The 24,613-nt window shown below is 38.0% G+C and overlaps 1 protein-coding gene across 3 annotated transcripts in view; it reads right to left on the bottom strand.

Annotated features, from left to right (window-relative positions):
* LOC141501398 (inactive ubiquitin thioesterase OTULINL-like) overlaps positions 1-2,504 on the bottom strand; it is a 38,588-nt gene extending 36,084 nt beyond the window's left edge. Inside the window, exon 1 of one of the 3 annotated variants that reach the window (XM_074205312.1) lies at positions 2,390-2,504. In XM_074205312.1, the coding sequence (XP_074061413.1) occupies positions 2,390-2,477 (88 nt within the window). In that variant the 5' untranslated portion in view covers positions 2,478-2,504. Of the gene's footprint in view, positions 1-1,476; positions 1,970-2,104; positions 2,211-2,389 lie in introns of those variants that run through there. The other 2 variants (XM_074205313.1, XM_074205314.1) reach the window with 2 other exon arrangements.
* Between the last annotated feature and the right edge of the window lie 22,109 nt (positions 2,505-24,613).

Raw genomic sequence — 24,613 nt, 5'->3', positions numbered from 1 at the left:
GTTACAATGTCTGGCTCATGGTAAGCACTTAAAAATTCTTATTTTACTTCCTTCTCTTCCTCTTTTCCTCCTTCTCTTCCTCTCTTCCTCCTCCCCCCCCCCCCCTTTCTCCCTCCTTCCCTCCAGAAATTTTAACTTTCTTGTTCCTAGGATCTAGCACTACTGTAGAAGAGATAGGTAAGGAAACATGCCTGTTAGGTCCTATACTCAGAGCTAGGCAACAGTTCATATGAAAGAGATCGGAAGTTTTTAGCAGTCCACAAGTTTAACAAAATAAGCCAAGGCAGTCCAAAAAGCTAGTGCGGTCTTAGGTTAAACTGAAAGAGGTAGAATATTCAGTTTTAGTCCAGCTGTACTCTGTCTGGATCAGATTCTAGAAGACTATGTCTTCTATGTGGAGACATATACACACAATCAACTGGAAATTGTTTGGAGGAATATGAACAGATTGGTAAAAGACTATTTAATCTGCAGAAAAGAAAGTGCTTGATGGATTGAAATAGATTAGAGGGGGAGAGGGGGAGATAGAGGAGAATAGGAATGAAGTTATTGCACAACCACTTAGAAGAGGGATTTTGCCCATTTTGTTTGATTCCAGAGACCAAAACTCAGAGCAATAGGTGAAAGCTGAACTCAGATTTAAGCTCAATATTAGGAAAGACTACCTATCAATTAGAATTATCCAAAAGTAGAAATGTTTATCTTGGGAGATAATGGTTTCCCCTTCTCACTAAAAAGTTTTCAAGCAAAAACCATGTACACGACCAATGATCACTTATCCTGATTCTATAGAAGGGATTCCCGTGCCTGGAGTCTTTGAGATCACATCCAGTTCTGTGATTATGTTTTCAAATGCCAACAGCATTATTCTCTGTAGGGAAACTTTGATTCAGGGGTGTGGTTTTAAATTAAAGTCTGTCTTGTTACCGAGCAGTTTTTTTTTTTATTCCTTCAAGGGAGGAGATTTTGTGCCAGGGCTTTAAAAAGGGTGGTTTTTAGTGACAGCCACAAAATAGAGCAGACAGAATAGTTCTAAAACCATTTTCCTTTAACCAGTTCTCCAGAGGCAGAGAATAGTCTATTGAGAATTCAAGCACCTTCCTCTTTCCTCCTTCAGGCTGCCAGATCATTATCAAAGATTTACAGAATCTTAAAAGCCATCTAATCCAACTCCCCTTACTTTACAACTGAGGAAAGTGAACCCCATGAAGATTCAAGATGGACTCAAGGTCACGCTGGCTTTTAAGTATCTTAGGTTGGGATTCCAACCCAGCACCTCTGTCTCCAGGATCCGGTACCGTTGTTCCACATTGCCTCTCTGATTATAGCTAGATAAGAATGGTACAGTACCTCTGATTATAACAGTACCTCTGATACAAGGCCCAGTCTGGGATTCGCCACCTTCTCAAAAGAGATACATGCTCTCTTTATTGAGAAACTAACTTCCCTTGAGTTGCCGGGAAAGTGGTTACTTACCCATCACAGCTTAAACCCGGCCGGAACAGTTCAAATGTTTTCTTAAGCAAATATATTCTCAGTTTTTCTTATAATAGGCCAATAAATCTTGAAGATGTTTCAGGGGCTTCATTGATAACTGCTGTCTCCGGCTACCCTGATAACATGGGTCTGCCACAACCATCCAAAAGGTGGGCAGGCAGGAGGAGGGCCTAAAGGGCACTGCCAGCAACGTTCCCAAGCTGGCCGTGCACACACTCCTCCCTACCCCCTGAGACAGTCAGTAAGCATTTATTAAACGCCTGCGGTGTGTCAGACTGTGCTGAGCACTGGCCGACACAAAGCCCAAGAAACTGCAAGTTTCGGCACCGCTGCCGCCGCCGCTGCCAGCCCGGTCTCCTTCCCTCCCTCCGGCTCGCTGCCTCTCTGGAGACGACTTTCCAGAAGCCACCGAGGAAGTCGGCAGGCTTGGGGCGAGGGGAGCAGCAGCAGCACCCCAGAAAGTTTCCGCTCCCCCCGCCCCCCGCCCAGCCCAGCTCCTGGGAGGGGAGGGGAAGTCGGGGCTCCCCAGCATCGCTCCCTCCTTCCCGACCCCCGCCCCCCCCCAAGTCCGCACGAAGCGGGCGGCGGAGCTCGGGGGGACCGTCACCTGCTGCAGCGGGGAGCTGGGACCTCTCCCGGGCCGGGGCGGGGTTCTTTCGGGGTGCCATGGCAGGCTGTCGGCGGGCGGCGAGCGCCGCTCAGAGCCGGCTCCGGGGGCAGCCGCCCGCCGCCGCCGCCTGCCCGCCGCCTGCCATCCCGGGCGGCCGCCTGGGCAGCGGGGCAGCCTGCGCTGGCTCGGGCCGCGGCGCCTCCCTTCCTGGCCTCTCCCGGGCAGACCCCAGCGGCTGCCACTCAGACCCCGCCTTTCGGAAGCCGGAGCGAGGAGCAGCACCTTGGGCTCTTGGGTCGGGGGGCGGTGCCGCGCTGGGTGTTTTCCTGCCTCGCCCAGAGGTAGGGCTAGGGTTCCAGCCCCTTAGCATGCCTGCTCTCTTCCACACCGAATTATCCTCTCACCGGAGGAAATGGCTTGTGAATCCCCAGCCGGCTCGTAGGTGGATCAGTCTCATCCGGCTCCGCAGAGACTGCCCCCGCGGGCGTTTCCTTGGGAACTTTTCTCCCACATCCATCACTTTTTCTCCATGACTGCTGTGGTACAGCTTGCCTAGCTTTGGGGTACGGCGAGAGGAGCTCTTACTCTTCAGTCCGTGGACTAAACTTCAGTTCTCATCCTTGACAGCTTTCTACCTGTCTATCATTGTACAAATTACTTGGCTTCCTCGGCTCTTTAATTTCTTTAAGGGAGAGGGCAGGACAAGCTGACTTTTAAGGGTCCTCTGACTCGAGATCTCTGATCCAGTGGCCTTTCTGGAAAGGAAAACAATGCTCTCGGATTTTTTTGTAATGTTCTCTTTCATTTATATTCACTTAAACGTTTTTTATTTGTATTCAATTTATTTTATTATTATATTATTATTATATTCAATTTACATTGTCATTTATATTCAACTTAGACTGTCATTGATATTCAGTTAAACTAATCTGAAATTCCCAGGGCTACAGTGGCAGGCTAAACTACGGTTATGATTTTTCCTCGAAATTAGACTCCACACTCAAATTTCTCATTGTTATTTTCCACTAGATCAGCAGAAAAGAGAGGTTTTAGAATAGTATAAAGTAATCACCTTTGTAATCTGAAGTTCCCTTTGTCTAGGGGTTATGTGTGGCACCTGGGTTTCTCTGAAGCAAGAAAAGCATTATTTAAAAATTAACCCCATGATAAACTGCTTTAGTAAAAGGCCAGGGATGACATAGAATGAAATTATGTTGTAAATTCAACAGCCAAAAAAAAAAAGGGCTTGAAACAAGCTTCTTTCATCTTTCCCTCCACACACAGATAGAATCCTTGACCGAAGACAGACTGGAGAAAAACAAAAAGTCCTAGTGGCTATATCTGCCTTCTCCCTCATTTCCAATTTCCCAAGACAAAAGAAAAAGAAAAGAAAGCAAAAGAAAAGGAAAAAGGGGGAAAAGAAAAAAGAAAAGAAAAGAAAGAAAAAGAAAAAAGAAAGAAAAGAAAAAAGGGGCTAAATTTTTTTGTATCACTGTAATAGCCATTTCATAATTAAAGGAATATTTGTTAGCTTACTTATATTTTACAACTAAAAGCAGTGATCTGAGTCAATGTGATTGAGATTTGAGTGGCATACAGGGTAATGATGATAAAGAATTGGTGGACTTTGTTGGTGAGTGAAAAATAATGGAAATGTAGCCAAGCTCTACTTTGTGTTTAGGAAAAAAATCCTTTCAACCAATCAGGATTTAAGGTCATCAGGATAGTTTTCAGTTTCCATAAACCACTACTAGCATGCATGAAGCCACTCAGCCAAGACAAAATGAATATGCCTAAAAGATACTGTTTTTAATTAAACCTAAACAGAGCTGTTAGCAATGAAATTCTAAAGTTCATTTGAGAAGTAGAAAAAAACTACCAATTTCTCTTTGTTATAATAAAATAAAACTTACTTATATTCTGTAAAGACAGAACTAATTACTCTAATTGGTCAGTTTCCCCTCCTACCAGATGTATTTTTTTAGTCCAGTTGTTTATAATTTATCTGACACCAAGCACTTAATCTTTCATGGGTAAGAGAAGTTTTTATTGTTCAGATTGAGGCCTATTATTCCCTTGGTTACTAGTTTGTTTATCAAATTTTTTTTATAAATAAATATCCTATTACAGGACATTGATTATAAATATATCCTAAAATTTATGAAAACAATTCAAAAAAGCATCCAAAGAAACTAATATAAATTCAATGTTCTATGTAATAATTTGAAATGTGAGTAGGTTTTAGAGCAATGACTGTTAGTATATCCTCGTTCCATATATCCCCAAGTATTTCCATAAAGTTTCCAAAGGATAAAAGTCTTCTAAAAAAATAACTTCTTGATCTATTTTCTGTAACTGAGACCTTAAGTGAACTATCAATAAGCAGAGTACAGTACAAGAGATAGTTTTTTTTTTTGGTTTTTCCTTTCCTCTTTGTTCTTTCCTCTTTCAATTTTCCTAGACTCCAAGTTCTTCTTTCTTACATTATACTGACATTTTCACAGTAAACTGTTATTTTGGTGGCAAGCTGCTTCAGAAGACTACAATGAGATATGAGGGGTAGAATTATGTTGTCTGAAAAAAATGGCAAAGTAAACAAATATTGTTAGAATCGACCAGCACAGAAGGTGTACTCAGGGATCAGGTAGGCTAACTCTTTAATTTGATAGATGAGAAAACACAAGTACCATGTTGTCCAGAGTCCCAGAAGTGGTGTTGTTGCAAAGTCAATATTTCAGCCCCAACCTCTCTATGCCAAACCATCTATAGCTGATATTCATCAAAGGTTTCACTGACTGCCGATGGGTACTGCAGCAGGATAGGATAAAAAAAAATATGTCATTTCTAATACTACAAATTTAGAGTAATATTATTCAGAAAAGGAAGGTCAGCACTAGATTATGTCAACAAGCCATTACAAAAATAGAAAATTCAATGAGTTCAGAATGAGCCCTACCAGAAACATATTCAATCTCAATTACAACAATTGTAAAACTGTTACTTAGAAATCAAGGTTTAAAAAGCATCAGTTAAGGGGTGGCTAGGTAGAGCAGTGGAGAGAGCACCAGCCCTGGAGTCAGGAGTACCTGAGTTCAAATCTGGCCTCAGACACTTAATAATTACCTAGCTATGTGGCCTTGGGCAACCACTTAACCCCATTTGCCTTGCAAAAAAAAAAAACTAAAAAAAAGCACCAGTTATTATAAAGTGATGAGCAATCTGTACTGGATTTAAGGTCAGGAGACTTGGGTTCAAATACTACCTCTGATCTTCACCACCCTGGGCAAGTCATTTTACTTCTCTGGACCTTAGTTTCCATTCCTGTAAAATACAGGAGTTAGACCACATGGCCTCCAGCTCCAAATCTATTTTATGTCCTCCTGGACATAAAAGCAAGACTCTTAAGTTATTTTGACCACCAGAGCTACTTGTGAAGTGCAAATTTGACTTCCTAATATAGCCAATATAAGAAAATCTTGCATTTCTACACTACTTTAAAGTTTACAATTGGGCTTTCCTCATGAAAGACCAACAAAATATTCTTTTGAGTTACTTAAGGAATATTTTTTAATACTCAGGTAAACCTGTAGCTAGACACATCTGTTGATAAACTAACAAATAGTGATTTGTCTTTTTAAACCAAGAAAACTTAATCTGAAGTATTAGTTTCTTCTTCTTCTTCTTCTCCTCCTTCTTCTTCTTCTTCTTCTTCTTCTTCTTCTTCTTCTTCTTCTTCTTCTTCTTCTTCTTCTTCTTTTGGCAAGGCAATGGGGTTAAGTGACTTGCCTGAGGTCACACATCTAGGTAGGTATTATGTGTCTCAGGTCAAATTTAAACTCGGGTCTTCCTAACTCCAGGACCAGTGCTCTATTCACTGCACCATCTAGCTGCCCCAATATTAGTTATTTCTATCATGTTTGAGTTTTCATGACCCCCATTTAGGGGTTTTCTTGGCAAAAACACTGCAGTGGTTTGCCTTTATAATTTCAATAATGATTTAAAAGTAGTGTATTTCCTGGTTGTAGTAACCTATCAGTTAAAAACTTGCCTTAAATCTTAAATTAAGGGAGGATTAGGGGTCTAGGAAACTCCCAGTGAGGAACTATCTATCAGAGCAAATCAGCACCTGCTCTTCAATTCATAGATTTGTCCAAATATTGTCTGTATTTGTCATGTCACAGGAAAAATTGTATCTAAATAAATAATATTGTCATTAAACTAAAGAAGAATCAAAGATTGTTTGTTTAATACCTCATCACTGTCTTACCCCCATTTCAAACCCTGTGAACCATTTTAGTTTAGGTAATCTCAAAGATAGCCATTGGAAATGACAGGTTAAAGGCAACTTCTCTCTACAATCTCTTCCTTCTCATTCCCAATGTTGCTTAATCACATAGTTACAGATTCATTTCTTGGTATAAGAGTTGATTTTCTAGGGCAGGGATGAGGAATGTCTGGTCCTTTGCAATATAAGATCTGCAAAATCATCTGCCCACAATAACTGCAGGCTAAATTGAAATTCAATAAATCTAGGAGCTTTTTAGGGGTAAATCAAATGTTTGACCAAATATAGCAGGCTAATTTTTAAGTTGATAATTTTGTATGTCCCTTGAATGATGTTATAAATATCCAAATGGCTGTTGGCAGAAAAATAAGGTTCCCCAGTCTTGTTCTAGGGCATGGGTGTCCAATCTTTAGCTCTTCTTGATTGCATCACCCAACAAAAACTTTTCAAGGGTTGCAATTAGAATTTAATATTTATTTATGACTAAAATGTTACCTATATTACCATGAGTATAATAATAAAATGTAATAATGAAGTATAATAAAACACTTTTTAAACAAAAAACAATAATATGCCATTTTTGGTGTCTTTTGGTGTTTTGGGGGTGTTTTTTGGTGTTTTTGTGTTTTTTTCTTAGAGAGAAAAAAATGTGTACTTCAATTTGTGTTCAGATTCCAATGGCTCTGTCTCTGGATGAGTCACCTTCTTTATCATAAGTCCACCAGAGAAGTTGCTTTGATATCTTTTCCCTCAGCTGTAATTACTAGCTATATTTCCCTCCATTTTATTCTTCCCCACTCTCATTTATTCTATTCCCTCTCTCCTTTCACCGTCCCTATCAGAAGTGTGTTGGATCTGATTACTCTTTCCCACAATCCTCCCTTTCTTCTATCACCTACTCCCCCCCTTCTCCCCCATCCCCCTTATCCCATCCCTTTCTTCTCATTTTTCTCTAGGGTAAGATAGATTTCTATACCCCATTAAGTATGTATGTTATTTCCTCTCTGAGCCATTTCTGATGAGAATGAAGGCTCACTCATTCCCACTCGTCTTCCCCCATTCCATTCCATTGCAAATGCTTTTTCTTGACTCTTTTATATGAACTACCTTAGCCCATTCTTTCTCTCCTTTCCCTTCCTTCCAGTATTTTCTTTTATCACCCATTGACTCCATCTTTATACTATATTATATCATTATATTTAATTCCTTCCTGTGCCTTATATATGCTCCTTCTAACTACTCTTATAAATGAAAAGGTTTGTATGAGTTATCAGTATCTTCTTCCCATGCAGGAATACAAACAGTTCAACATTATTAAGTTCCTCATAATTAGTCCTTCTCATCCACCCTCTCTATGTTTCACCTGAGTCCTTTACTTGGGATCAAGCTTTCTGTTCAGCTCTGGTCATTTCAACAGGAAAGTTTGAAAGTTCATCTTTTCCCCTGGAAGATGATGTTCAGTATTGCTAGGTAGTTGATTTTCAGATGTAAGTTCTTTTGCCTTCTGGAATACCATATTCCAAGCCCTATGAGCCCTTAATGTAGATACTGCCAATTTCTGTGTAATCCTGACTGAAAATTTACAGTAGTTGAATTGTTTGTTTCTGGTATCTTTTAGTATTTTCTCTTTGACTTGGGAGTTTTGGAATTTGGCTATAAAATTCCTTGGAGTTTTTCTTTTGGGATCTCTTTCAGGAGGTGATCAATGAAATCCCTCAATTTCTATTTTTACCCTTTGCTTTTGGAATCTCAGAGCAATTTTGCTGCATTACTTCTTTTTTAAAAAAAAATATTTATTTAAGGCATTGGGGTTAAGTGACTTGCCCAACATCATAGCTAGGCCATTATTAAGTGTCTGAGGTCAGATTTGAACTCAAATCCTCCTGGCTCCAGGGCTGGTACTCTATTCACCATGCCACCTAGCTGCCCCGTGCATTATTTCTTGAAAAATGAAGTCGAAGCTCTTTTTTCTGGTCATGACTTTCAGATGGCCCAATAATTTTAAAATTATCTCTCCTGGATCTGTTTTTCTAGGTCATTTGTTTTTCCAATGAGATATTTCTCATTTTCTTCTACTTTTTCATTCTTTTGATATGTTTTATTGTTTCTTGATTTCTCACAAAGTCATCAGCTTCCTTTAGTTCCATTCTACACTTGAAGGAGTTGTTTTCTTCAGAGAGCTTTTTTATTTCCTTTTCTAGCTGGCTAGTTCTCCTTTTTTAAGACATTCTTCTCCTCATTTCCCTTTTGGATTGTTTTATTTTCCATTTGGCCTAAACTGGTTTTTAACATGCTATTTTCTTCAGTATTTTTTTGTATTTCTTTCATTGTTGATTTGGTTTTCATGATTTACCTGTATCACTCTCATTTCTCTTCACAATTTTTCTTCTACCCCCCCCTTACTTGTTTTTCAAAGTCTTTTTGAACTCTTCTATTGCCAGAGACCATTTCCTATTTTTCTTGGAGGCTTTGGATATAGAAACTTTGATTTTGTCATCTTCTGAGTTGTATTTTGATCCTCCATGGGATGAAAGTAATTTCTCCAGACTATGACTGATTTACTGCACTTTCAAGACTTTGGGGAGTTTTGGGGGCAGCCCACAGGGATCTTAATTACTCTAAGGTCTTATGAGAGACCCTAACTGCTCTCTTGCCTGTGCTCTGGTATGTGAATGACCATAGGCCCTCCCCTCTTTCCTGGAGCTTTGAGAAAAGTCTGTGCTTTGCTATGATGGTATGGGGCCCCAGACTGCAACCTGTATTTGAGTGTGGGTAAACAACAGAGTTCTGCACCAAGGAGAGCAGAAAGACCTCTGTAGTCTCTCCTCACCCCCTTACTGACTGTGGGCTGTGCTCCACTAGTTCTCCTTCAGGTTGCTTTGAGGCCAGCACTCTGTGCTCACTCTGGTGCCATAGAGTTCTCCCACTGCCCCTTCAAGCTGTCCTCAGTGATCTCTGGGTCAAGAGATCTGGAAACCATCCCCTCTGCCACAGACCCAGAAGCCCCCAGGGACCCAGGTGCCCTGTGGCTCTTCCTTGAAGACTGGAGCAAGTTTGCTCTGGCCTGGTTGTATTGTGGTGCAGTTGCACTAAGGTTCTTTCCAGCCCCCAGTCCCAAAAAAACAGACTTTTCCTGTGGATGTTCTACATTGTCTTGGACTGGATAATTATATCACTCAGTCTTTCTGTGGGTTCTGTCCCTCTAAATTTTGGCTAGAGTCATAATTTGATGGTTTTTGGAATTTTTTGGGAAATGAGTTTCCAGGAATTCCTGCCCTCATGCTGCCATCTTGTCTCCACCTCCTCCAACATGTCATTTTTTAATATGAACACTGAGTCTGCTTTTTTGATCCCAGTACAACTCTATCTAGTTTGATAGAAGTTGTAGCAATTTGAAGAATATTTTCAAAATTATGGTTTGAAATTTTTGTTCTATTTATACTTTTGTACATGCTTCACAGGAAAAAAGTTGTTTGCAAATATATATGTATATATATATATATATATATATATATATATATATATATATATATATATATATATATATATATACATTCCTCAAAAGAGATGTAATGAATATGGCCTGTACAGGAAATGCCAGTCATTTTTCTTTAGGCAAATACAAAAGTCCAATAGTAGAATGTTTGTTCTTCATTTTTGAAGAAGACCAGGACATCAGGGAGGTGGTGCCATGACAATCACATGAATTAGATTTGAGTGAGGGGGGCTGTTCTGAGCCACCAGTCTCACTTTCTCCTCAAGAGTCATCTGGGTCCAGTGTCCAGATATGACTCAGGGTGACTGGAGATGACCTTGGATGTGAGGCAATTAGGGTTAAGTGGCAAGTGTCTGAGATCAGATTCCATCTCTATTCCTCCTGAATCCAAGGCCAGTACTTTATCCACTGCACCACCTAGCTTACCTTAAAAAAAAGTTCAATGAAGACACTTGAATAAATGTTTCTTTAGGTTGCTTATCTGATTGCAACTATGTTGATGTCAGCTGAGAAAGAAGTAGTAAATACATTGAAATTTAGTTGGTGTTATCTAAAATCTTGAAATTTATTCTCAAAGTCCAGAGACAAAAATAGCAGCTAATGTTGCACACAATAAAGTTGTTTATTGAAATTATGATGAGTCACAGAATTTTTTTAGGTTGTTTTTTTTTTTTGCAAGGCAAACAGGGTTAAGTGGCTTGCCCAAGGCCACACAGCTAGGTTAATATTAAGTGTCTGAGACCGGATTTGAACCCGGGTACTCCTGACTCCAAGGCCGGTGCTTTATCCACTGAGCCACCTAGCCACCCCCACAGAATATTTTTAAAATAAAGATTATAATTCCTATATGCATATCTTTTGTAAAATATAAATAAAAACTCTGTTAATCTGTGAGTTGACACAGGGTTAGTTACTTGAGAAAGCTGAGTAATGTTAGTTAAGGGTTTAAACTGGTCGGTGATGTTGCAACACCTGCACAAGTGCTTCATTTTCTGGTTAAGAGATACAGGCCACATGAATGGGTTTGGAGGCCTGGATAAGACCTGCAAGTTAGACACATCCTTAGATTCAAGAAGTTGGGATTGCCTCTGGCATATATTGGCTGTGTGACTTAATTTTCAGTGTACCTAGTACCTTTTTAAAGCTATAAATAACAAACAGTTGCTGATCTACTTCGGCAGAGAGTTTCCTCAACAAAGGCTAACCTATAAGAAGGAAATAATAGGTAGGGACCTCTCCCCTCTCATCAAAACAAAAGAAAATATTCCTTAGAGTATTAAATCGTATCAATAATTAGAATGAGTTTTCCATCTTTCTTCTTAAGATCAAACTAGGCATTGATAAAGGGAAGTAGGGAACTCTGGGGTCTGTAAAGAAGGAAGGAGGAAGTGCTATGGAGGAGGGGAAAGGGAACAGAAAGAAGAGGTACGTGGTGAAGGGGGCAGGGCTGTCCTGTGGAAGCAAACTGCCTACTTCACAATTTTCCATATGGTCAGCCCCAAATTCACCAATGCTTTTCTTTGGCAAGTGACTACTTCTAATTCTCTCCTCAAACATTATAGACTATTTTATAGCACTTGGAAAGTTCACAATCCAAGTTCATCTTCATGTCCTCCTTTGGAGGATGAGTCCCCCAAATCCATGGGTGTCCTGTCATTCATTTAATGTCTGAGTAATGAGACAGAACTGCCCTTTTTTTTGGTGAAAATAACCAACTGGGAAAAAGATTATACTTCCTGTTTCACCTCTGGCAAGCTTTTAAAAGTTTTTGTGGAGGCCACAAAAGCTTCTGCAAACAGAAACTTTCTCCATGCTAAGGAAAGGAAAAGTTTACCTTCTAAACTGGCATAAAAGTTAAGGGAGAGCTTATCTCCATCTTCAAAGACAATATGAGAGATCTTACCAAGTTTGCAGCACCAAAAAAAAAAAAGACAATCAAACATGATTTCTATTATTGCCAATGATTTTTTCTATTTGTTTTCTATAAATATTCTCTTTAATAGTAAATATGAATATATTTTTCTTATTTTTTTTGGACTGGAGTTGTTATTTCATTGAATAAAGGGAACTCCCTCTACCAAATACATGCTGATACCTGTTCAGCAACTTATGTCTTAAAGAATTGCCTTCAGCATTGGCACTGAGATGTTCAGTAATTTGCCCCGGGTCACGTATCAGAGGCAAGACTTGAACCCATTTTAGGTTAGCTCTCCATATACTATGGAACAATGCCTCTTTTTTCTGACAATTCATTTATTTATTAATATTTAGATCACTAATATAAGTTAAAATGAATAAACAAATGAAAAAAATTTTAAATAATTGCTTAGTTTCCATCAAATACTGTGCTGAGTGTTGGGGTGGGAGGGGGGCGGAGTAAAAAATTGATTCCCCAGAGCTCACACCCTATAACAGGGCATCTGCAGGGCCAATGTAAAGGCCACTAGTTCAATATCAGAGTGAATGATGGAGGGCCAGGAAGCCTTAGGTTGTAATAGTAAGTCACATAGCAGTAGAATTTATTTAATTCATTGTGGTGCATGACTTGAAATTTGGATCCAAATCAATTTTTTTTTTTGCCACCAGTTGTCCAATTTCCCAGAAATTCTTATTAGACAGTGATTCTATTTCCATTTTTTGAAATAGGGATATATGGTTTATGTTTAGTGAAAAACAAACAGAAGTCCCCATACTTTTACCTCCTCTTTCACATTAAGGTTTATTTAGGAGTATCAAAACCCAATTTGTTTTTTAAAAATGACTCATTTCTTTCTGAAGAATATTAAAGCCAGCACCCCACATTAGATTACTGGTTTGACAACATTGAGATCTTGTTTTATTAATGGTTTAAAGCAATAATTTTAAACATATTTTGTTATTCTGAACTTAGAGAAAACCAACAAATATGAACATTTTCATATCCAAAAATCATATGAAACTCTCTCATTATATATAGTTTATTTTAAAGTATATAATAAATTCAGGACAATAGTTTTAAAGCTTTTCTTTTCTTGTCTGTCTTCCTCAAACACCTTTTCTTCTCTTCTATAAATTTAAAAAAGTTGGTGAACTATGATTTCTTCTCTTTTTTAGTATTACTATAAGGGCAGCTAGGTGGTGCAGTGGATAGAGCACTGGTCTTGAAGTCAGGAGGATGGGAGTTTGAATCCAGGCTCAGAAACTTGGCAATTATTAGCTGTATGCTCTTGGCAAGTCACTTAACCTTGATTGCTCTCCACTCATCTCTAATTCATATCTGACCACTAGGACCCAGATGGCTCTGGAGGAGGAAGTGAGGCTGGTGATTTAGTACAGCATTCCCCCTCATTCAAATCCTATTTACATGCTTGTCAGGGTGTCACTTACCTGATGTCAATGATATTCTTCGAGAATGAAGGACAAACATGATCATTAATATCACTATCACTATTATTTCTCCCACCCCTCAAATTTTCTGCTAATCTCCAAACAGAAAAATCTAAATGTATGTCTACTTCTATACTTCTAGGCCATCACCTCTCTGGAAAATGTGTTTCTTTATTAGTTTTTTGCAGTCATGGCTGGTCACTATATTGATCAGTCCTTAAGTCTTTCAAAATTATTTTTCTTGACATGTTGTGGTCATTGTAAAAACTTTTTTTTCTGGTTCTGCTCACTTTGTTATACATTAGATCATACAAGTCTTCCCAGATTTCTCTGAATCTATACTTTTTTTGTCATTTCTTATGGAGCAATTAGCCATACCTTAATTGATTGGCATCCCATTAGTTTCCAGTTCTTTGCTTCAACAAAAAGCATCACTTTACCCACAATATTTTTTGTGTATATTGGTCCTGTTATTATTTCTTTTATCTCTTTGGGGAGTATTAAAACAGGGATTCTTAAAAATAAGTAAATTTGCTGAACTAAAAAGAACACTGGGTTATAAGAAAGGAGACTTTGGAGTGATTCCAGTTCTGCTCCCAGCTAGTTTAGGGACATTTGTCCAGTCATTTCCCCTCTCTGGATCTCAATTTTCACATATGTAAAATACAGTTTGCACTAATTGATTTCTGAAGAACAATCTTTAAATTAAAAAAAACACCATTGCAACATTTTAATTAATCTGACTTTTCCCATACATGTATATGAGTTTGAAAATATATAAATACACATATACACACAGAGTTATATATGAATGTTATCTGCCTCTTTCTGTATTACTGTACTGTTTAACACATGTTCTTTCTGCATAGTTATTAGATCCAGGGTATGCCTCAGGCTATGGTTTAGAGCTCTCTTCTACTCTAAACTATATATGTGTGTATATAGATATATTTATAGTCCTTAAGAGTTACAAGTATCAACTTCATGTATAAGGATGTAAACAGGTTTAACTTCACTGAACCCTTATGTTTTCTATTTCCTATTCATCTTGTTATACATTTCTCAAATCTTGTATTTGAAAATTGAATTTCTGTTTAACTCTGATCTTTTCTTTAGGAATGCTTAAAAGTCCTCTATTTCATTGAATTTCCATACCCTTTCCTCCAAAGATTATGTAGATGATTCTTAGTTATAATCCAAGCCTTCCAGAATATCATATTCCAAATCCTCTGATCCTTTAATTGTAGAAGCTACTAAATCCTGTGTAATCCTGACTGAAGTTCCATAATATCTGAATTGCTTCTTTCTGGCTGATGGAAGTATTTTTCTCCTTGATTTCAGACTTCTGGAATTTGACAGTAATATTACTGGGAGTTTTCATTTTGGGATCTCTTTTAGGAGGTGATCAGTGAATTCTTTTAATTTCTATTTTATCTTCTGATTTTAGGATGTCAGGACAATTTTCCTTGATAATATCTTGAAAAGCGATGTCCAGTTTCCTCTTTGATTATGGCTTTCAACTAGTCCAATAATTCTAAAATTATCTTTCCTGCATCTGTTTTCTACTTCAGTGGTTTTTCCAAATGAGATATTTCAGATTTTCTTTGGCTTCATTTTTTTTTTAATTTTGTTTGATTGATTCTTGATGTTTCGTGGAGTCATTTGCTTCCACTTGCAATTCTGATTTTTAAAGACTTAAATTCTTCAGTTAGCTTTTAGTCCCTTCTTTTCCATTTGACCAATTCTACTTTTTTAAGGAATTGTTTTCTTCAGTAATTTTTACATATCTTTTCCATTTTTTGTGTGTTTTCTTTACTAAGAGATTGACTCTTTTTTCAGAATTCTTCTGAATAATTTTCATTTCTTTTCCCAACTTTTCTTATATTCCTCTTATTTGATTTTATGATCTTTTTTGAGTTCTTCTAGGAGTTTTTTTGGGGGGGGGAAGCTGGGGTTGAGACCAATTCACATTTGTATTTGAAGCTTTACATGTAGACATTTTGACATTGTTATCTTCTGAGTTTGTGTTTTGATCTTCCCTATCCCTTTAGTGACTTTCTATGGTCAGGTTTTTCTCTTCTTCTTCTTCTTCTTCTTCTTCTTCTTCTTCTTCTTCTTCTTCTTCTTCTTCTTCTTCTTCATATTGTCAGCCTATTTCATAATTTTTAAAGTTGAATTCTGCTCCTAGTATTTAGGGGGCACTTATCCAAGCTTCTTATATCTGGGGTCAGGTATAAGACCTGGATTCTTGCTTGCTATGCTGGGGATTGAAGGTCTCACAGCTGGCCCAACGTGCCTACTATAGTGGGACCTCAGTTGCTGACTTTGCCAGGGCTAGGGACCTCCCTCTAACTTGCCTGGACACTGCCTGCACTAGGTGGCACTTCTTTTACTTGAGGGAGACAGAGCTTTTCTGCAGTCTTTCTAAGTCATCTTGGGCTGGAAAACTATTTTACCCCATTCTTTTGAGGGTTCTGCGACTTAAGAGTTCATTTTGAGGCATTATTTAAAGATGTTTGAAGAGGAATTTAGAAGAGCTCAGGCAAGTTCCTGACTTTTCTCTGTCATCTTGATTCCATGTCCTCTGCATGCTACCTTTTTAAAAAGTAAATTGTTTTATTTTATATCACCATAGTTATCCCAAGTATTTCTCCCCCTCCCAGAGTACTGTCTCATGTGACAAATAGTATTTTTAGAGAGGAAAACATCCCAATTGATAGATACATTGAAAGAGTACAATATTTAACACTTAAGGACTTGCCAACACCATGAAAGGGTAGGTTGGGAATATCTTTTCTTTTTCTTTTCTTTTTAAAAATTTTGTTAAATTTTTTTTTCACCCAGCTATGTGCAAAAGCAAGTTTCAACATTTACTTCCAAAACCTTGAGTTTTGAACTCTCTCCCTTCCTCCCCCATACCCCTAAGCCCCCCCCCCCAACCCCACTCTGTTGAGAAAGCAAGTTACTTGGTATAGATTAAAAATGTATAATCATGGGATGGCTAGGTGGTGAAGTGGATAGAGCACTGGACCTGGAGTCTGGAGTACCTGAGTTCAAATCCAGCCTCAGACACTTAATAATTACCTAGCTGTGTGGCCTTGGGCAAGCCACTTAACCCCATTGCCTGGCAAAACCTAAAAAACTGTGTAATCATGAAACACATTACTACGATAGTCATATTGAAAAAGGAAACATAACTCCCCCATACAAAGAAAGAGAAACTTCAAGAAAAATAAAGCGAGGAAAAAAAAGTATGTTTCAGTCTGTATTCAGATAACATCAGTTCTTTTTTGGGGGATGGATAGCATTTGTTATCATGACTCCATCAGAGAAATTGTTTCATTATTTTTTTCTCACAGTTGCTATTGTTAGTTGTATTTCTCTCCATCCTATTCCCTCTCATCCCCATTTATTTTCCCTCCTTTCACCATGTCCCATCTCAAGAGTATTTATTTTATCTGACTACCCCTCCCATGATTTTCCTTATCTTCTATCATCCCCTCCTCTCCATCATCCCCTTTCCTCCCTATTTTCCTCTAGAAAAGATAGATTTCTATACCCAATTATGTGTGCATGTAATTTCCCCTCTGAGTCACTTCTGATGAGAGGAAAGGGTTACTTGCTCCCCCTCACCTTTTCCCCTCTTCCACTCCATTGCAAAAGTTTTTACTTGCCTCTTTTTTTTGCAAGGCAAATGGGGTTAAGTGGCTTGCCCAAGGCCACACAGCTAGGTAATTATTAAGTATCTGAGACGGGATTTGAACCCAGGTACTCCTGACTCCAAGGCTGGTGCTTTATCCACTACACCACCTTTTCATAATTTTCCCACAAATGATTGTCCATGGTCAGTTTTTTTCTTCTATTGTTTGTTCATTTCCCCAGCCTATGACTTGATTTTTAACTTTTTTTTATTAAGGTAGGGTTCTGCTTCCAGGGTGAAGGACACACTATCCCAAGTTTTTGAGGGTTTTGCAGCTATTTTCAGGGATATCTACCAGGGACCTCAATTCCTCCAAGTTCTTAGGAGAGGCTATGCTTGCTTTCTTGGACTGTGCTCTGGATTGTGGATGACCATAATCACTCTCCTCTGCCCTGGAACCATGAGGAGAGTACCTGCTCCACTTTGGCAGTAAAACTCCATTTTCTAGACTGACCCCAGACTGCAATCTGGATCTGATTATGGGCAAAGGAACAGAGAGTCCTCCCTCAGAGATAGCAGAGAAACCTCTGCTTTCTATCTGCCCTCATACTCAGCCCACTCTCCCAAAAGATTCTGCTGTGCTGCATCTACAGTCTGTGAGCTGTATTTACATGGGATTGTAAAGGGAGCTAAGTTCCTGGAGCCAGCTGCCCATTCCTATTTGAACTATCAAGTTCAAGTTTTCTAGTTGATGGATTTGGTTTAGCAAAGGGGCCAAGTACCTTAGCCCTTTTAGAGACTGTTCCATCCTGAGCCTAATCAGTGAGAACTCTAGGTATCCTACAGGCATTTTTAGTATTAATTCTACTTTTCTCAAACTCTAGAGAAGTTTGAGAGGACTTGCTAATTGGGTCCCAACTTATAAAATGTGTAACCAACAGTTGATATTAACAAGGGCCTAAATCAAGAACAATTATAATTTCAGGATCTAGGGACTAAGTTTAAAAGCTTTAGGAGAATTGAACAAACAACCCTGAAAAATTTAAGTATGGTGATCAATTAAATACCCTAATTGCAGAGGACTGATGATGAACACTGCCCTACTTTATGATGGGGAGATAATGAATTAAAATGCAAGTTAAGAATTACATTTTTGGATATGCATTGTTTGGGAATTTATTTTCTTCACAATGCCAATTTGATACAGAAGTTCCTCTTTCTTGTCAGTGAAACGTAAGGGGGAAAACCTGATAAATTGAAAAAAGTAAAAATTTATTTAAAAAAAGAGAACAGGGAAAATCATGAAGGTGTCTAAACAAGTAAATGTAGAACCCTGTGGTGGAGTAAATGGAATCTCTTTTCTAGTCTCTATGACTTGTGAGAGTAAAGTTCAACAAATATTTGTTAAAGGAAAAGCTCTATGAAAACCAGGATAGCCTTTATCTTTAAAGAAATTATAGTCTAATGGAATATATTCTAGAGTAGGAGGGAAAAAACAAAATCACTGAATAAAAGACCTTTCTATTTTTTCCTTTTCTTTTCCTTTTTGTTTTTTTTTTTAGATTTTTGCAAGGCAAATGGGGTTAAGTGGCTTGCCCAAGTCCACACAGCTAGGTAATTATTAAGTGTCTGAGGTCGGATTTGAACTCAGGTCCTCCTGACTCCAGGGCCGGTGCTCTATCCACTGTGCTACCTAGCCACCTCTTTTCTATCTTTTATGATAAATTTCAAAATTGTTACAGAAAAGAATGGGAATTCCAGCTCTACTGTCCTTCCTACTTGATCTTTAGCAACCATTCAACTTTGTAGGACTTCAGTTTCTTCATCTATTGGACTTAAGGATCTCCGAAATTTTCCAGCTCTAAGTTGCAGAAATATATATTATTAAAACCAAGAGCAGGGCAGTTAGGTAGTGCAGTGGATAGAGTACCAGCCCTGAAGTCAGGAGGACCTGAGTTCAAATCCAGACTCAGGCACTTTATAATTACCTAGCTGTGTGACCTTGGGCAAGACACTTAACCCCATTGCCTTGCAAAAATAAAAAAATAAAAAAAAAAACACAAGAAAACCAAGAGCTACCATTATATTCATCCTCTTCTTTGTGAAGGATTCCAAACAGCACCAGGGTAAGGGAGAGAACTACATAGTTTAAGATCAATCCAGTGTTCTTATTAAGTTATTTTGACCTTTAAACTTGAATGCATATAGTACTTGTAAAGTAGTAATATTTGTATTTGTAAAACTAGGCCAAAAAAAGACTGCCAATCAACAAGACAGGAAACATTTTTTTTCTTCCTATTTATTTCTGTGACTAATAGGTGCTTGTTAAAATAGTGGGGACACATTGAAACTCTATTAACAGCTATTTTTTACAATGCCTCCCTCTGCCTTCTCACTCCTCCTCACGAAGCTAGAGGAATTCAGATGTGAATTTTTTCCAGTTATATAGCTGAAGGTTTCCTGTGAAGTAAAGTTTCAAAGGTTCATATACAAAGAATCCCTATTTTGCTGTAAGAAAGGTAAATTAAAATTACTCATAGGGGAAATAAATCAGATACAAAAAGGAACTTTCAATAAGTTTCTGAGGGTGTTACAAAAAAGAATAAAGAAAAGAAGTAAAGAATCAGGAAAAAAAGGAGGTTGCTTCTGAAGCAGAAGCAAGCTTCTGCTACTAATATGGGCAGAATATTTTACTCTAAGAATAAATCAATTATCTGACTGCACAACAATGAGTCAGAAAGCAAATAAAAGCTCCCAGATACACATACCTTCTCAACCATACTTACTCACTTGAAATGCAGTAAAATTCAGTGACCTAAAGGAGTAGAAAGGCAGGAACAGGAGATTTTTATTAAAAGTATTTTTTAAACAACAAAATGGCCACAGAAAATCAGAAGAAAGGATTTTAATTCTCCAAATAAAGTACCAGTGCTATAATTTCCAGTGTAATAGGAAGAAACCTTGGAAGAAGCTGAGACTCCAGCAGCATGTGGACCCAGCAGATAACTGAGTACACAAGGTATACCAATGTCATGATCAAACATTTAGAAATGGAAGGAACTTTAACTCCTTAATTTTACAGACTGGGAATACTGAAAGAGTAGGGGATAGGAAACACCTAGAAAGAAATTGAAAGCAATGAACTGAGACACCAAAAGAGGAAAATAGATCATCATTTTTTTTTCATAGGACTGACCCTAAAAGAATCAATAATACATTTAAGGATTTATCTAATATAGCCTACCTGATGATTGCAACTTTTTCTCTCAAACTTGGCAGTCTCTTCTCCCAAGAGTGTATAATGTTTTGAGCTTTGGATACCCTGTAATTCTATGCAACAACTAGTCTTTTTTTTACCTAGTATAATGGTCAAAGTGCTACTCTAAATTATCATATAGTCCACCTCTTTCAATAATGAAAATATGTTTCATAACAACTGTAGCTACTCACTTGTTTATAATTCCCCTTATTTTGTCTTCCTTTTGGGGGCCCTAATGTACAAATAAGTAACAGGTAAGATCAAGTGGGTGACATGATTTCTTAGAGTATTTAAAAGGTTATATCTGTTTCCTAAATAATGGGACTAATGGGGATAATGTTATAGGAGGGAAGGACAATTTAATTCATTATTTATCAAGTTTCTGGGGCAGAGACAAGATGGCAGCATGAAGGCAGGAATTCCTGGAAACTCATTCCCCAAAATACTCCAAACTCTAACCAAAATTTAGAGGGGCAGAACCCATAGAAAGACTAAGAGATACAATTTCCCAGTCCAAGACAACTTAGAAGTTCTGTGGGAAAGGTCTGTTTCACCAGGACCAGGGGTTGGAAAAAGCAGATGCAAGTACAGTCACAATGTATCTCAGTGCAACCAGATGGGTCCCTAGATCCCTGGGGGCACCTGGGTCTGTGGCAGAGGGGGTGCTTTCCAGACCTCCTGGTCCTGGGATCACTGGGAACAGCTTGAAGGGGTGGTGAGAGAACTCTGCCACACCAGAGTGAGTGTGGAGCAAGCCTTGTCCTCAGAGCCACTTTGTGGTGAGAACCTGCAGCAGGAATCGGGGAAACCAGCCTGCACCTCCAGAGTGCAGACAGTAAGGGGGTCAGGGGAGACTGTAGAGGTCTCTCTGCTCTCTCTGGGGCAGGACTCAGCTGTTTGCCCCCATTCAAATCCAGGTTGCAGTTTAGGCTCAGAGACTTTCATAAGACCTTGGAGGCATTAAGGTCCCTATGGGTTGTCCCCCAAACTCCCCAAAGCCTTGAAAGTGTGGTAAATCAGTCATAAGCTGAGGCAATGAATAAACAAAAGTAAAAGCAGAATTTGACCATAGAAAATTACTTTGGTCCCATGGAAGATTCAGAAAATGACAAAATAGAAGCTTCTGTACTCAAAACCTCCAAGAGAAATAGAAAATGGGCTCAGGCTATGGATGAGCTCCAGAAAGACTTTGAAAAGCAATTAAAGGAGATAGAGGGAAAATTGGGAAGAGAAATGAAAGTGATGCAGATAAATCATGAAAACCAAATCAGCAACCTGGTGAAAGAAATACAAAACATACCGAAGAAAATAGTATGTAAAAACCACTTTAGGCCAAATGGAAAAAGCAACACAAAAGACAAATGAGGAGGAGAATGCCTTAAAAAGCAGAATTGGTCAGCTGGAAAAGAAGATAAAAAACTCTGTTAAGAAAATAACTCCTTTAAATGCAGAATGGAACTAAAGGAAGCCAATGATTTTGCAAGAAATCAGGAAGAAATAAAACTATTCCAAAAAAAACCCCAAATTAGAAGAAAATGTGAAATAATTTATTGGAGAAACAACTGACCTCAAAAAACAGATCCAGAAGAGATAATTCAAAAATTATTGGACTACCTGAAAGTCCCTAAGAAAAGAGCCTAGACTTCATTTTTTCGAGGAAATAATACAGCAAAATTGCCCTGAGATCCTAGAAACAGAGGGTAAAATAGAAATTGAAGGATTTCACCAATCACTTCCTAAAAGAGATCCCAAAAGAATTATTATATTTTATCCAGGATTATTATAGCCAAATTCCAAAATTCCCAAGTGAAAGAGAAAATATAAAAGCTGCCAGAAACGAACAATTCAATTACCATGGTTCTATAGTCAGTATTACACAGGATCATTAAGGGGTTGTAGGGCTTGGAACATGATATTCTGGAAGGCAAAAGATCCTGTTTTACAACTGAGAATCCAACTACCCCAAAAAACTGAACATCCTCTTTCAGGGGAAAAGATGGACTTTCAATGAAATAGGGGACTTTCAGACTTTCCTATTGAAACAACCAGGGCTGAACAGAAAGTTTGATCTCCAAGTACAGGACTCAGGTGAACCATAGAGAGGGCAGACAAGAAGGACAAATTATGAGGAACTTAATGATGTTGAACTGTTTGTATTCCTGCATGGGAAGAAGATATTGATAACTCATATGAACTTTCTCATTTATAAGAGCAGTTAAAAGGAGCATATATAGACAAGACACAGGAAGGAGCTGAATATAAATGGTATAATATAGTATAAAGATGGAATTAATGGGTGATAAAGGAAAGTATTGGGAGGAAGAGGAAGGAGAGGAAGAAGAGGCTAAGATATTTTACATAAGAGTCAAGAAAAAGCTTTTTTAATGGAAAGGAATGGGGGAAGGCAAGGGGGGGAAATGGGTAATCCTTCATTCTCATCAGAAATTTCTCAGAGAAGAAATGACATACATACGTAATAGGGTATAGAAATCTATCTTACCCTAGAGAAAAATGAGAGGAAAGGGATGGGATAAGGGGGGATGGAGGAGGGAAGGGGGGGGAATAGGTGATAGAAGAGAGGGAAGATTGTGGAAGAGGGTACTCAGATACAACACACTTTTGAACAGGGACAGTGTAAAAGTATAGAGAGAATAGAAAAAATGGGAGTGGGAAGGAATAGAGTGGAGGGAAATACAGCTAGTAATAGCAAATGTGAGAAAAATATTGAAGAAACTTCTTTGGTGGACTAATGATAAAGAAGGCAACTGATCCCAGAGACAGAGCCATTAGAATCTGAACACAGACTGAAGTACAATTTTTTCTCTTTCACTATTCTTGAGGTTTCTCATCTTTTTTTGGTGGGTTGGGGGGGTTATATTTACTCTCACAACAAGATTCTCATAAAAATATAAAATATGCATAAAAGAAAACTATGCATAAAAATAAAATTAATTTCAAACCAAAAATATGTTGATCAAGTATCTGTTGCATGTTAGGCAATGAGAGATAGGTAAATTTTTGAATCCTGTTTTTATTTCTGTTGGCAATTTTAATGATGTATTTATTTGAACATATATTTATGTTCACCTATATTCACTAAAGTCATCAATACCTATTAGTCAATCAGAAAATTTACAAATTGATCTCTATTCAATTCCTTTAGTTTTGCTTAGGTTCATGTCTAAGGGTCTTATATTGTGATAGGACATTCACATCTCTTTTTTACTTCTCTCCATATTTTCTCATAAAAGAAGTTAAAACCAGGCTTAATCTTATTTGGCAATGTTAATACTTAGAGATATTTCAAGAATCTATAATTTCTGGGAAACAATTTTTATAACTAGCATTTCTGACAGAAGACTCATTTCTAAAATATATAGAGAACTGAGTCAAATTTATTTAAATAAAAGTCATTCCCCAATTGACAAATGATCAAAGGATATGCAAAGGCAATTTACAGATGAGGAAATCAAAACCATCCATAGTTATATGAAAAATTGCTGTAAATCATTACTTATTAGAAAATTGCAAATTAAAGCATCTCTGAGGTACCACCTCATACCTCTCAGACAGACCAATGTGACCAGAAAGGACAATGATCAATGTTGGAAGGGATGTGGGAAATCTAGGACACTAATACATTGTTGGTGGAGCTGTGAACTCATCCAACCTTTCTGGAGAGCAATTTGGAATTATGGTCAAAGGGAAATACCAATGTGCATACCCTTTGATTCAGCAATACCACTACTGGGTCTGTACCCTGAAGAGATGATGAAAAAAGGGTAAAATCATCACTTGTAAAAAAATATTCATAGCAACTCTATTTGTGGCAGCAAAGAATTTGAAATTGAGTGAATGGATGTACAACAATTGGAGACTGACTGGACAAATTGTGGTATGTGTACATTATGGAACACTATTGTTCTATTAGAAACCAGCAGGGATGGGAATTCAGAGGAGCCTGGTGGGATTTACATGAACTGATGCTGAGCAAGATGAGCAGAACCAGAAGACATTGTACACCATAACAGCAACATAGGATTGATGAGCAACCTTAATGGACTTGCTCATTTCATATGTGCAACAATCAGGGACAATTTTGGCATATCTGTGATGGAGAATACCATCTGTATCCAGAGGGGTTTGTGGGGTTTGAACAAAGACCAAAGACTATTACCTTTAATTTTAAAAAAGTTACTTATTATGTAATCTTGCTATCTCTTATATTTTTTTTTTCTTAAGGATATGATTTCTCTCTCAACACATTCAATTTAGATCAATGTATAGCATGGAAACAATGTAAAAGACTTACAGACCACTTTCTGTGGGTGGGGGGTGGGGGGAGGGAAGTGAGTTTTGGGGAAAAATCATCAAATTCATAAAGGAAATAAATAAATTAATTTTAAAAAAAAGAAAAGAGGGGCGGCTAGGTGGTGCAGTGGATAAAGCACCAGCCCTGG

This window comes from Macrotis lagotis, chromosome X, assembly GCF_037893015.1.
Source record: "Macrotis lagotis isolate mMagLag1 chromosome X, bilby.v1.9.chrom.fasta, whole genome shotgun sequence".
In the NCBI taxonomy this organism is placed as follows: domain Eukaryota; kingdom Metazoa; phylum Chordata; class Mammalia; order Peramelemorphia; family Peramelidae; genus Macrotis; species Macrotis lagotis.
The sequence above is the reverse complement of the archived record's forward strand: the minus strand, read 5'-3'. Positions and strand labels throughout refer to the sequence as shown.